This window comes from Adelges cooleyi, unplaced genomic scaffold (genome assembly GCF_023614345.1).
Source record: "Adelges cooleyi isolate 19-005CV unplaced genomic scaffold, UGA_ACOO_1.1 ACOO_flye_CR_arks_rails_tigmint_CR_PRNA_30, whole genome shotgun sequence".
NCBI lineage: Eukaryota > Metazoa > Arthropoda > Insecta > Hemiptera > Adelgidae > Adelges > Adelges cooleyi.
The window spans coordinates 22,918,415-22,933,804 of record NW_026095971.1 but is presented as its reverse complement, the minus strand read 5'-3'; the positions used below and the strand labels follow the sequence as shown (position 1 = coordinate 22,933,804).

The 15,390-nt window shown below is 34.8% G+C and overlaps 1 protein-coding gene across 1 annotated transcript; it reads left to right on the top strand.

Annotated features, from left to right (window-relative positions):
* Positions 1-1,382: 1,382 nt before the first annotated feature.
* LOC126839257 (protein stoned-B-like) lies at positions 1,383-15,335 on the top strand. Its single transcript, XM_050574444.1, is given in 13 exon segments — positions 1,383-1,598; positions 7,778-9,682; positions 9,685-11,416; positions 11,477-11,619; positions 11,687-11,998; positions 12,073-12,299; positions 12,436-12,670; positions 12,751-12,919; positions 12,992-13,106; positions 13,209-13,375; positions 13,441-13,592; positions 13,769-13,979; positions 14,193-15,335. Coding segments are annotated over 12 exon segments (5,484 nt in total). The 5' UTR covers positions 1,383-1,598; positions 7,778-7,803; the 3' UTR covers positions 14,335-15,335.
* The last annotated feature ends 55 nt before the right edge of the window (positions 15,336-15,390 follow it).

Below are 15,390 nucleotides of genomic sequence, written 5' to 3'. Positions count from 1 at the left end.
TTACATTATGCTATCAAGAGTGTTGTAATCGCAACATTACAATCAATATCATTAAAATACATATTCAGTTACGGTTGAAGATGATGTCGAAATGGCTGAACAATATCCAGTTCAAAAAGAACCAATTCAAGTAAATGTTGAGCCAAATCAAAAAGCTACAGACTCTAGTAAAATATCTAGAAAAGCTAAAAATGACAAAAATAAACAAATAAAACATGCCTATATTTTGTTACAAATAATATTAAAATGTATTAAATGTATGTCATATTAAAGTAATAAAATATTATTATTACTATTATTAAAATGACTTAACTATTTTATTAAAAAAAAAAATGAGTGAATTCAACTCAATAAGATATAAGTAAATTTTTTTTTAACTTATAACAGCTACTTTGTTATTAATTTTTTTTTTAATTCTAATTTATACAGTTGTTTTACTATCCTATTAAGAAAATATTTATCTTATCCTAATACCCGATCTTACATATTCGAATAAATCCTTATTTTTCAATTTCCCACGAATTATAGCAATAGACCCTTAGCCTGGAGGAGATTGCAAGCGGTCTGTTTTTAAGGAGTTTTGTATAGGCAATATTTATAAAAAAAAAATTGGTTTTAATCAAATGTCAATTAATAATTATAGAGTTTCGAGCTGTTATATGTTAATTTAAATCGTTTTTTCTAAAATCCAAAAAGCCAGACAAAATATTCCCACTACCCAGGATAGTCCAATTAATTTGAATCCTGTAAAGAGATACAGTTTGAGAGTTGTTTGGCTACGTTTCAGTAATTATAATATATACCCTTACAGAGTCTCGATATCGGTCTAAAACTAATACACCCGCCTTAACCGAAAATGAAAAAAAGCCAAATTTTCCGGTTGTGGCAGTCTTGCAGTTACTGTTTGCACGGTGAGGGTAATAGCGGATTCGCCTCGAGCGAGCCACCTACGCTATTTAAAAGCACTTCCCCGCATTCCTCTATACGATATATATATATATATATATATGTATTATATTATTACACGGCTCGGGCCTTCCCCTAACATTTTCTCCCCCGAACCGCCGTCTTACGGGACTTATGTTCTCGAAAAATCAATAGCTCCCCCCGCCCCGATCCCCCCGGGAGACCTGACGGGGGGGTACACACGTACTTGCAATACATTTACTCTTGTGTGCGTCAGCCGCGCGCGATTCGGGTCGGCCGACGACAATCAATACACTCCTTCCCGGCTCTCCCGGCTCTCCCGGGGGATGAGCGGGAAGCGAGGCGGTGGGCTTTCCCCGTGCGGCGACCGTGGCGCACCGCGGCGACAGCGGCGAACGGGCGGGCTCGCTCCCCGCGTGTTGTGGGGAAAATCGACCGCTGCCGCCGTCGCCGAGAAAACTGGGCAGTGCGAACGGTTCATGCGGAATACACACCACGCATTAAGTGCACACCACCTCTGCGAGAGTTCGGGCCGATAACGGGTGTCCGTGGTAGCATTTTCTCGGAGTATAATATTTCCACGTTGTCGTGCTTCCGCCTTACAACGCCAGCAGATCCATCCGATGTCGATCGACCGAGACCAGTCACGAGCAGCAAATGTCACGGCACGAGTAAGTCGACCACCAGCCGCAGAGACCGACCTCTGTACTACCTAACCTAACCCGTTTTCCCACATACATGTACACCGTAAACGCGGCCTGTAATAGACAAAATATAATATACATATACGGTAGTAATATAAAAAAACCGGGGCCAAACGTCTTAATCCGCGCGCACCGCGTGTCATCTTATATTAATATGACGATTTGAAAATACAAAAAAAAAAAAGAACCTACCCTCCGGCCGCCCCTACGCGGTATCTCATCCCCTGCCTTTGATAACTGGGTCACCGGACGCGCACCCACCGCTTACACGGCAGTTAGCTTACTAACCTTTCGGCTCTGATTGTCATGCTATAGTATTTTTTTTTTTTTTTATCAATCCTACTGTGTTCCTATAATGTGTGTGTATATGCAATTATTCGCTTTTTTTTTAATATAAAAATAACAATAACACTCCGGTTTGCCATTATTGCCAACCATGGCCAAGTTTCGCCCAAGTACCTACAACAGCTAAGGTATATAATATTAATAAATTGAAAATACAAACACACCGGTCGGTATTGTATAATGGAACAATATTATTATTGTAATTTTATTTTACATATATATATATATATATATATAATTTTTTTTAATTATAATCAGTATAATGTCGATTATAATAATTTACATGGCCAATTATCCACTCCACTTGAGAACACACCGTAGCGGTAATCGATTTTGATAAATAATAACCGGCTTTATTGCAACGATAATTAGACTATTTTAATATTTATCATTTGTGTTTCGAACCACGCACGTGTTTGATTTTCAAATAATATAATATTTTATTATTATTGCTCACATCGATAGACAATACCTATATTATGTGTATTAGTAGTTGATCAACTCACTGTTTTGGATTTTACATTTTAATAGTATATTGCATGTCTTACACGCAATGTACTTTGGGAGGTGAGAACTGAAATATGGTTAAATTCAATGCCAACTGTTCCAAGCATCTGAACTAAGTTCCAATATTTTGTACTAATGCATAATAAATATATCTTATAGTGAACAATTTATACACATATTAAGAAAGTTACCATACACTTTGCACTCTGATATATTTTTTTAGTTTTTACATTTTTACACTTTGCTTTTAAATAAAAATCTGTTAAAATTCAACTTGTGGTATGTTAGTGAAATTTGAATTCGAATATTTGGTTTTGAGAATAATCTGCTAAAGTATTAAATAATATTTTTTAAATGACTTCTGTTTGAGTCGAGCCTAAATATTAAAAATTGCATTATTACTTGTATATGTGTATTTTTTTTTAATTTTTATAAAACACATACATAATACTATGATGCCTATAATATTCAGTGAAATTTCGAAATTGTCTAATATTAAAAGTCTCGTTAGAGACTAATAGGCAGAGATTTTGAAAGGCTTAGGATAGTAAAACCCTTAAAACTTAAAATTAGTGCTTTTCAAAATACCTGCATTTATTTTTTAGCGAGACATTTGTTGACTAACTATAAGTCTTAAGGTTTATTAAGGTGTTTAAAATCTCAAACGCCCCTCCACCCAATCTTTGCCTACGTACTGCAGCTCTATTTTTATTTTATACTAAATAATTTCAAAACAATTATGATAACTTGTAATTTATTTGAGCGTTTTTCGCACTGCGAGCGTGGAACGTGTTCAATATGTGTTGATGGTTAGAAAACAAAATAGGCTTTTTCTATAGCTCCAACAAGTATTGATTTTTTTTTTAAATTTCGTGGGGGGTCGTTGTGTGCAAAAAAGGTTTACTTATTTTGATGAATTTCGTTTTGAATTTTTTTTTTTTGCAATTCTAACACAGCACACACAGTTCTGTCCCGTGGCGCTTGCACGTTGTACCGCAGAGCTATTTTGTTCACCGTCGGTCGATTTGTCTCACAGTGGTCTGTCTCGTTCACACCCAATCTGTCTTCCAGCTTGTAAAACTTTTCACCCTAGGCGTCTACCAATATATAATAATAGTATTATCGTTTACATTTGTTTGGCTCGTTACATTATTGACCCAAAAACTTGACAAATAACAACAAACGCCACCGCACTTACATTATGTCAATCCACTAACATTGAAACGTTTACACGTTCAATAGGTATTATATTATAAATTCCTTTTAAAATCAATACGTTTTTGTAAACGACACATTTAAAACTTTTAAAGAGCTTTCGGTTATGACCGAAATTGTTAACAATTATTGTTTAATCATTAGGTATAACGCTTTTGGCAATTTAGTTATATTGTATTTAGTCATTCGATAATACTTTGTTGGTTGTAATAAATTCAAGTGTATACATCACATGTATCTATTGTAATCATTTTGTTATCAATATTATTACTGACGGTAAATACAAAACTAACTGGCAGAACATGATCTTGATGGAGTTACTGCATTTTGTAAAGTTTATCTCCTTCAAATACATTTTTAACAAAAACACATCATTGTAAATACACAATACCTTCTCGGTTCCATGTCGAAGCTAACATAGAAGCTTCGATTTTTGCAGCTACTGTAAAGGGCAATAATAATAATACCAAATTAACCCACATCTGGGAATCTATGTTTATTTTAGTCAAACGGATACTTTATATAATAACACCGACAAAATGACTGGACAGCTCGGGATAGGCCGGGAATTCGTCCCTTCTACAGCAATATAATCATTATTATTACTATTATTGCTGCTGTGTTGAGAATCTATTTTGGGATCTCCCAAGTCATTGGTCAATTCGTACGGTCGGCCAAACGTGGTCGACAGTGTATTATATTATATGCTCAATCTCAGCTACAGTTGTGGTTAAGCGTCCGTCGCACGTTCATTACGGTATTACTATTATTACTATTATTCCGAAGTGAAAACGATTAGATAAACTTATAAACCGCAATTTTTTTTTCGGTAAGTAAATATATCCACGATAATATATTATAATATAAAACAATGTGCCGTAATATAATCGTACAAAATCATAGGCAATAGCAAAATAATCTACACTTTTATTATGCTAAACGATTGTAACTAAGAATAGTTCATTTTTGTTGTTTAATTTTAATTTTTTTTTTAAATTGTGTATTGCCCCATTTTAGTCGTAGGTTAAAATAGTGGTACCTAGTCAGTTGGGTAAAATGGGGAATAATTAAAAATGTCCAGAATATTAATAATTCTCTTGGTTATTTTCTTTTATATTTCAATCTCAATAAACATAACTTACAAAACAATTAAACATTTAAAGTAGTTGATTAAATAAAAACAAGTACAAAATCTTTTACTTTATAACAAAAAAAAAAAAAAAATAGAACTGTCATAACTCATAACAATATTGTAAATACCATTATCTTAAAATTAAGTGATCTCTTTTTCATTCATATTTACACTAATGTTATAAACACAACAACTAGAAAAGAAATATTATTAATAGTGTTAACATAATATAACAATGGGTACCCCATTTTAACCAAAACTAACAAGTAACCGAAACCGTTTGTTTAAAAAACAAAGGTGATAAAGTATTAAATAAAAAATAAATAATTACCTGTTTTTAATGTACAAAAAGGAAAAATCGACTCTGATGTCCAAATTGTTTCTACGCTATAATATTATAAAAAACAATAAATTTGTCTTGTGATAAGAAAATTTGATAAAATACAAATATTTAAACATCACATGCCTTGATAAGCCTTTTGTTGATGAATTATCATTTGACAACCACCACCAATCGACTTCAGTGTGACCAGATACCACATACACCCTGTTTTACCCAACTTGCATTTAATATATCCCATTTTCCAATTGGACTCTGAAAGATTCTATTCTGATTGTGTACCCAAAGAAGGAATAGGATTTTAGGAATAATTAAGGATTATACATTTTCAGCGCTGCTCTAAAGTTATTAACAGTTCTAGTCATTACACTTCCAAGAGAGTAATGATAATAATATAGCTTTTTAAATTGTTGGTTTGTTTTTAATTGCAATAATAACCGTTCGTTTTTAAATTTTCCTAATTGCCTTTACTATGTATACATAAATACATATATTTCAAGACAAAGCGAACCTATAGTTCTTAAAACAACACCGATGATTGTGTATTGAATGTACAAACCTATACTACAGGTATCGATAATAGTTTCAATAAACGTTTTGTTCATTGTTTGTATACAGTAGTAAACATTGTACACTGTTATCAGCAACAACATTGTGTGTGTGTGTAGTTAAACTTTGATCGGTTCCAAGTGTGGGGCATACCTATTTCACTAATAAACACAGTCAATAGTAGCTATACACAGTTCATTTATTTTCCAATCGTTATCTATCTATGATGTGCACAATAAAAAATACACTATTCGTGGTAATAAATCATAAAATATACAAATGCGATAAAATAATATTCAAGGCAATTTTACGAATTCAGCATTCACAGACGTGCCATAAGTATATGTACACAAATAATTGTCGAATCACAGTATAATATATGTTTGTTTTGTGTTTAATATAAATGAACTCGTCTAAACTTTGAAACCGAAAATTTCATGTTACTGTATTGGTTTTTATCAAAATGCACGCATATTGTGTGTCTACAATAACTTCATAGTACATCAATTTGGTGCAACATTGACAATTGACTCAACTACGGAAGGGTCATGTGACAATAAAGAGAATATTATTGGACATTATTACCGTCAAAGAAACCCGTTTAAAATGGCTTAAACCCCATTTAAAAATGTAAAGGATCCATTAAAGTCAGCAGAGAACTATTAAGTTAGAATATTCCCGTTATGTAGACGGTATATTTGATATTATATTTTTAATAAAAGCCAGTACAGTGAGGTCACAGGTCTACATTATGTTTAAACCAAGTATAGTCCAAACCAAGCACAGTAAGAAAGTATTTTATATACATGGATGAGCATTAGTAGTAAGTGAATAAGTAAAGGAGATCCAGTGTTCACAGAAAAGCATTGTACCTTATGTCAATAATGTTTTTAAAATACATTTTTAGAATTAGTAGTAGATACGATTAGGGATGATCGATTGGCTATAAAAATATATTGCCATAGTTACCCGTGCATAGTGAATAACAATATTATAAAAATATTTTCAATACCTGTTGACTGTTGATGATTCACTCACACATGGCAACTTGAAAATGTACTATGATCAATGTGTAATATTTCCATTTTTTTATTGGGTTTTCCTTAATACAAATTTGATACATTTGAATACAGATTTTTAAGAAAATTTTATCTTATAGTTTTTTAATTCTAATTTTAATCTAAATATTTTGTTCATTTTTCTTAAACAAATATGACGTAATTGATGTATTATGATTAGTTATATTCAGTTTTGTAAAATTACTTTTGGAGATATTAAAATTTTAAGATAAATTGGATTATAATCAACACCAAATAAAAAATAAGAGAAACAACCATTATTAAGGCGAACTGCCCTATAAACGGATTGCCAAAGTGACACAGTATGCTTTCAGACATAAAGTTAAAGTAATGGTTATAAAATATAAATAGTATAAAGTAGTCTAATAATAGTAATAATGATTGTAATAGTAATAATAATAATAACAATTCTATTAGAATTCTAATTTGTTTCACTGAGATAAAAATAATATATTAAAAATTGTTGTATGAATGTTTATGAATAATATTTAGAATATCCCGCATGGTTGTTAAACACATTTTTATTTTATTTTTGTAATTCTAATGCATTTTTTTTTGCGAAAGTCTCTCAGCAAAGGTTACCTGTTATCTACTTGGTATTTTTTATTGAAAATATAGTATTATTGATTTATAAATGGGTTTTTGTCTTTTCGTCAAATAATTTGTCTTCGTTCTCATCGTTCGTATACCATCGGAATGTGAACATTATTTCTTATTTTATCCAGAATAATTATATATGCTATATAAGTATTTTGTGGTGGGCCGAATTGCTCAATAGCTCTGAAGAATCACTGATGTGGGAAAAATTTTCCATTAAATTCTTCTCACATATATTTTCAGAGATTTTGAGTAACAATGGTGGTTGTTACCGAGTACGACTCCTAGGCTTTGGGTTTTGGTACTCAAAGTTTCTACAAATATTTCCACAAGGTACTCAATGGTAAAATACAAGTTAATTAATTTTTTTTTTTTTTTTCAGAATTCACAACCAACTAATTATAGATCATGCTGAAAATACACAAAGGTCTGAAGAAAAAGAAGAAGAATAAGAAAAATAAACACAAAGAAGAAGAATTATTTAACGAAGAAGAACTTGAAAGATATCGTCGAGAACATCAAGAGGGTAAAGAAGGGCTAAGTGAAGTTGAAGGCCAAGAAGAGTGGCAAAAATTCAAAGCAATCACAGCTGATATCGACAGTGTTTTAAAAAAAACACAAGGAGATCTCGATCGCATTAAATCGACAAGTTTCTTCCAAAGAAAGCCTACGCAGGTCGAAGTTCAAGCTGCGCAAGATAAATTAGAAGCCGAAAAAAAAGCAAGACAAAAAGAGGAGGAACGTATAAAAGCAGAAGCTTTAGCAAAAGCTCGAGCAGCAGAAGAACAAGAAGCTGCTTGTGCACCTGTTCAGGAAGAATCATCCGAAGAAGAATCGGATCGTGGTGACGACATATTCGACACTTCCTACGTTGATGTCATAACAAGTGGAGACGTCAAATTAGCTTACATTCCGGAAAGTCCTACAGAGGAAAAAGAAGAATTCGATCCTTTCGATACATCAATTGCAGATAAAGTTATCAAACCAAGTTCTAATAAAAAAAATCAAAGATTTATAAGTCTCGGATGTGCGGTAGAAGTACTTTCGGGAAAAGAAGTTGATATTAATCCGGAAGTATTTAGGTCGTCGGCTGTACGAAAACGACCCAAACCTGTAAATTTGTTGTTAGAAAGTTTTGACGAAAATTCTACCGTAAAACTTAGAGATGAAACACCTGTGAAAACATTACTTGATGAAGATCCTGACTTACCTGCTGATACTTTACCACTGACGATAGTTACTCCGTGTAAAGAAGTAAAACTATCTCCAAACAAAGAAGTTGAAGATATTATAATTTCACCTCATCAAGACATTACAAATATCATCAACGAATTTGATACACCATTAACAATCAGTCAAGAACTTGCAACTGGTCAATTGCAATTAGTTGACGACGACATAGACGACGAGTTCGCCGCACTAGCTGCAGAATCATTATCTAAAACTCCATTGCCGGAAGATATCGATCCATTTGACACGTCATTTGCTGATCATCTTGTGCCTACGATTAACGAAGAAATCACAAAAAGCGAAGAACTAACCCAGGACGAAAAATTATCTGAAGAAGATTTTTACAGTACAGTACGGTCACTTAGTGTTGAACACAGAGATTTATTAGGTGGCAGTACAACTGATCTATCTGTTATTGGACACCATCCAATTGAACCGAACAATCCGACCACTGAAAAAACGGATATAGATCCATTTGATACATCTATTGCCGAAAGTCTATTACCCGGCAAGGGTGAACTAAAACTTCTCGAAAACGAACTTTTAAACAATTCAGAAAATCAAAACAAAAAAATCATTATTGAAGAAGACGACGATTTTAACCCTAGAGCAGAAGAACCTACCACACGTCCGATCGAGCTTAATCTCAACGATAAAAGAACCAGTGTTCCTAAAGTAACGTTCGCTTTGGAACCAGATTTATTGACTGACGACAGCCACGGCGAATTGCACATCTCAAAACCATTAACGCCCTATTACCCTACGAGTGAAGTAGAAGAAGTTAATGTTGTAACAGACCCATTTGATACTTCACATGTTAACCACGCACCTGGAAAAGTTGAGCTTAAATTATTAGAAAACGAACTAGTTGACGTTCCAGATAAGTGTACAGATATACTTACAGAAGAAGAGTTTATTCCTCACATTCTTCATACCCCCGTTGAACCAGAGATTGCTGTTCCTGCCGACGTCGATCCATTTGATACTTCGTTTGCTGAAAACACAGTACCGAGTCGAACAGAAATAAAACTATTAGAGTCTGAATTTATAACTAAATAATTATGGCAAACCCATTTTTAGTCGGAGACGTGTCGTCGTCTGTTTCAGATTCTAATACTTTTAACCCATTTTTAACAAACACTTCTGCAACAGTTCAGCCAAGTAATGATCCTTTTTTTACACCATTTGGAGGCTCAAATACCATTCCAGACAATACAAATCCATTTTTGGCGTTTATCTCAAAACCAGAATCATCACAGGCGGTGGCCGATCTTTTGGGGATTAATGAAAATACTTCACCTCCTAATGTGGAAGACACGTCAAAAACCAAACCACCACCACCGAGACCAGCACCGCCTAAAAGGCCTCCACCGAGGCCTATGCCTCCACCACCGCCACCTTCACATGAAGCAAAAGAACTTATTCTCAGTGTCACGGGAGAAATGGACGCCACTTCATCACATATGTTGGACAGATTAGCCAAAACTCCCAGTCCTACGCCAATAAGAGATTTATTAACACCCAGTCCTACACCAGTTTCCGATCTTTTGGGATATGAAGAAATTATACCACCAGTTGAGTCTGTAGAAACTGTTACCCAACCCCCTACCGTACCCAAACCCGAAAGACCGAAATTCCCACCGAAAATTGATTATCTGATGGATGATTTATTAGAGGATGTTCATATCGAAGAAGTCAGCGAAGAGTCTCAACCAAAACATGAAAAGAAAAGAACGCCTTCAATACCAGAAAATCCACCATCAATAAATGGCTCTAAATCTTCGTCGAGGAAATCTTCGTGTGAAATTATGTTACCCGTAAGAAGATTATCTCACGACGTAACCGAATCTAGAAAAATTATGCCGGATATGAGTAAAATATCAGATCGCAGAAAATCAGATATAGGCCATTTCGCACCAATGTTGCCAGTAAGAAAACCATCTAGTCAGAGTGATCAATCATTGGTAGAGACTAAAAGTAGCATTCAAGAAATAAACGAGCTAGAGGAACCTAAAAACGTCGAATCATTGTCAGTTTCGGATGTCGTCATTCAAAGCAGTATCGAGCCTAAAGAAGCAGTTTACATCGAAGAAGTAAATAACGAACCGACTATTCAAGATACGACTTCGACATGGCAAAAAGAAGAAAACGGATTGGATTACGATTCGCAACAATTTGCCGAGTCTTTCAACCAACCAGTTGTCGAAACTTCACCAACTGATACTAGAGAATCAGTTAAGTCTCAGTCTCCACAAGAGTTGGCGGGTACGGAACAGACTGCATTCAGCGGCATTAACACTGCACAACTTTCTTTCGAAAAAATAACTACGCCTCCTGATTGTGATACAAACGAACAGGAACAACCGATCACATTTGAGACTTCACCTTTTCCCTTAGCTCCTGAATCATTGGTAGAAACTACCATTATTCAAGAAGATCTAAGTCATGAAACTCCATTTGTTGACACAGTTAAAACAGAAAATGAAAGTACCAGTGAGCTTTTTGCTACGGAAAACCCTTTTGAAAATAATGAAGACGCGTTTGACGCCTTTGCTGCGAAATTCGAAGATTCTCAAGGCGATTCGTTTGGGGCAGCAACATTTGATGCATTTGGTGGTCCCATTATCGACACTGTTGCAGATTCGACCATGGGCTTCGGAGTTGACGACAGCTTCGATTCATTTCTATCGACACACCCAATACCGGCTGCACCACAGTCAACTCCTGCTAGAGTTACAAGGAATAATTCTGGAGAATCAATTAGTGAAAATGAGTTTAATGTCTTCATAAGGTAAGTTGTACGCAATTGTTAGAAAATTAATCGATTTTTTTTTAATTCATACATTTTCAGACCAAAAACTGAGGGTGGTGTAGATGAACAAGTACCTTCTATAGCACCACCTCCAAAACCAACAAACATATTTTCAGAAGGATTTTCATCACGGTTCAATCCATTTGATCAAACATCAAACGATACTAGTTTTAAAGAACAAGGTCCGTATTGTGTATTTTAATTAAATTACAACACTGTTGACTAAAATTTTTCTTTCTGTATTTTTAGACTTATATGCCGGTCAACCGATGCCACAGCGTTCAGATTCTCAGGAGACGCCGCCTAGTCCGTTATTTGATGAAGACGTTTCTCAACCCCTCGAAGAATTCCCGAGAGTTAATTATCCAGGAGAAGGTTGGGAAATGGAATTAAGACAACCAAACAAGAAAAAAATAACTGCCCATCGATTTTGGAAAAAAATATTCGTTAAAATTGTTTATCAGGGTGAGAACCCCGTGCTACAGCTGTATAACCTGAAAGGCGATAGAGATCCGTTTCAAGAGCTTCCGTTGCAACCAAGTTATTCGGTGTCTGATATTGGTAAGGAACTAGTATGACAATAATATTATATTCTTCTGAGTAAAAAATTTAACACAAACTTTAACACATTTTAGGTGCTCAGCAGTATGATCAATTTGGCAAAATATTCACAGTAAAATTACTATACATATTTTACAAAGAAAAAGCTGGGTTCAGACCAGGTCAAGTTACCAAAGCTGAAAGACTGACTACCAAACTGAGTCAGTTCGCGGCTTATGCAATACAAGGCGATTATCAAGGTGTAAAAGAGTTTGGTAGTGACTTGAAGAAATTAGGATTGCCGGTGGAGCATGGTGCACAAGTAAGCAATACTATGCAAACCATAATGTAATTGATTGAATTGAAACCAATAGAATTAAAACCAATTTCAACCGATTACATTTTTATAACTGTTATTAATTAATTTTTAATACGATGAATATTTGTGGTGATTACAGACGACAACGTTATTGAAATTGGGAAGTCACAAATTTGAAGACATGAAACAATTCAGTATATGCGTCGAAGAAGCATTGTTTAAACTTTCGGCTCACCGCGACAGAGCGTTGAACTACAAGGTGGAAGACGTGCAAATCACTGTAGTCGATGAGCTGTTTGTTGATCAAAATTCGCAGGGATCCGTGCTTAAGCAAATAGCTAGAGTCCGTTTGTTCTTTTTGGCTTTCATGTGTGGTTCGTTCAGTCAATATTCTATACGGAAGTTGTTGTTTGTTTTATAGCGAAAACTAAATTCAAATATAATATGTTAATAGGAATGCCTGATGTCGAGTTGGGTGTAAACGATTTAGTGAGACAAGGCAAAGAAGTAGTCGGTCGACACGACATCATACCCGTGGTTACGGAAGAATGGATTCGTCTAGAAGGAGTAGAATTCCATAACTGCGTGCAACAGGACGAATACGACAGAACAAGAACGATCAAGTAAATTTCTTGTCTATGATAATAATTGTAAATTTATATCCTTAACATTTTTTTTTTTATAAAATCATACAGATTCAAACCTCCCGACGCTTGTTACATCGAACTGATGAGATTTCGAGTCCGACCTCCCAAAAATCGTGAACTACCTCTACAACTGAAAACCACCATGAACATTACCGGTAACAAAGTAAGTGCACGTGACTGGGCTTTGGTGACGGGTCGATTAATTGTACCTTCAAATGATGTCCACTCGTCGAATTTCTTTAACAATTTGTTCATTTTTTTACAGGTGGAGCTAAAAGCCGACATACTCGTGCCGGGATTCACGAGCAGGAAATTGGGTCAAGTACCTTGCGAAGACGTAGCTATTCGTTTTCCTATCCCAGAATGTTGGATATACTTGTTCAGAGTGGAGAAACACTTCAGATACGGTTCGGTGAAATCCGCACACAGAAGGTACGTAAAGTGTCATATTATGTCACATGGCATAGGCAATTAATCGCCGTGTACTGTCCAAATAGGACGGGCAAAGTAAAGGGTATCGAGCGGTTCCTCGGTACGGTCGATAATCTCGAACCGCATTTGATCGAAGTCACTTCTGGAGAAGCCAAATACGAACACCATCATAGGTCCGTCGTCTGGAGGATGCCTCGGCTGCCGAAAGAGGGACAGGGTAAGAAGATTAAACTTAAACATTGACATAGGCTCTCGGTCACGATTTTGTCAGCTTATGAGTATAGGTACCAGGGTACTTTCGGTACTCGAATTGACAAAATCGTGAAATTCCGTAATGAGCTCCGCCAACGATGAAACATAATATGATTTGCTTACTTTGTCGGTTTGGTTCAGGAGCTTATACGACACACAATCTCGTTTGCCGCATGACTCTGACGTCGTTCGATCAAGTGCCAGAGCAGCTGGACAAATATTGTTACGTGGAGTTCACGATGCCGACTTCTCAGGTATCGCATACGACCGTCAGGTCGGTTTCGATAGTGAACAGCGAAAAAGACTCTCCTCCGGAAAAATACCTGAGACTGATGGCCAGACACGAGTACAGGTAAAAACCTAACCACAAGAGCACAATATCCTACATGTTAAAATTAGAAATGTGGGTATGCTTAAATTGACAATTAACTCGGTCATAAGACATACACATGTGCCTATGTAGCCGCTTGTAGTGTGAATACTTGATAATTTTTTTTTTTTTTTTAATAAAGATAAAGGATATGGATGATAATTCCGTTTGTTGGTTTTTTTTTTGTGCGTTCAGGGTGGAAATCGAACACATTCACGGTGAAGTCGAAGAGAACCCTTACATGGCGGCAACTGCCGTGCCGAGGACTCCGCAGCCCACGATCAAAGAGAAACCTCAACCGGCCGCGGCAGCTTCTGATAGCGATTCCTCGTCTTAATGAAACCACTTAAGACTTAACGTTATTTCCACAACACTACAAACGGCTTATGGTAACAAGTTGCTCTGTTAACGACATCAATAACAGTGTTTAGCTTATGATCTCTTCCTTGAACTCTAGAATAACATTTTGTATATTAAATTAATTTGTAATTAAAACATAAGTGTATACACTCTACTCTATTTTTTAGACGAGGTAACAATGAATCACACAGTCGTTCACTTTTTATAACTCAGAGGCCTTTTATCATTATTAGCATATACGGTGACAATAACATTACTCTTTAATATGTATATCGTTGGTTCTATACTTGATGATATTTTTAAAATGTTCAATCAGCTATTCAGCTTAACTCGACCCTTTTTTTTTAATATTACCAGTTCTGAATTTCTTATGTGTGCGAAGATTACCTGCAACATAATGTTGGAAATCGCGAGTTTAGGTTATCTAAAAATATACACACGGTTTTCTCATTATGTGACCTCGTTAGTAACAAATCTGATTATCTTATACTACTTATAGAATATTGTTAATGTGTACCTAATTATCGGGTAATATTTACCAACACTATGCGATTACACATGAAGGGGCAAAATGAAAAACTTTAAAAGACTTATCTACTCTTGTTTAAGTATAATATTACTAGTCAATCCACAAATTGCTGTCTACTATTCCGGATAACATTCCGGTTTCATTCTACTCTTTTACCCTTGCATACTACCTATATACGATATTTAGATATAATAATAATAATATATTATTATAACGGTAACTTTTAACCAACAGTATTAATCATTTTTAGCTATCTTTACAATTTATTATTACTACCTAACCTATATGCCTAAAAATTATAACTATTGTATATTATTATCAATTGTATTACATTGTCATTTTTATTTTGTTTTGCATATCACGTAGGTTTACCGTTCTAAACGTTGAAATACAATAAATTGTTTGTTAATCAAACAAAATATTTATAATATAATTAACGTGACAACATATTAGATAACATATTTTCGACGTTTATGATGTAGTGTTTATATCCAAATGATTTTA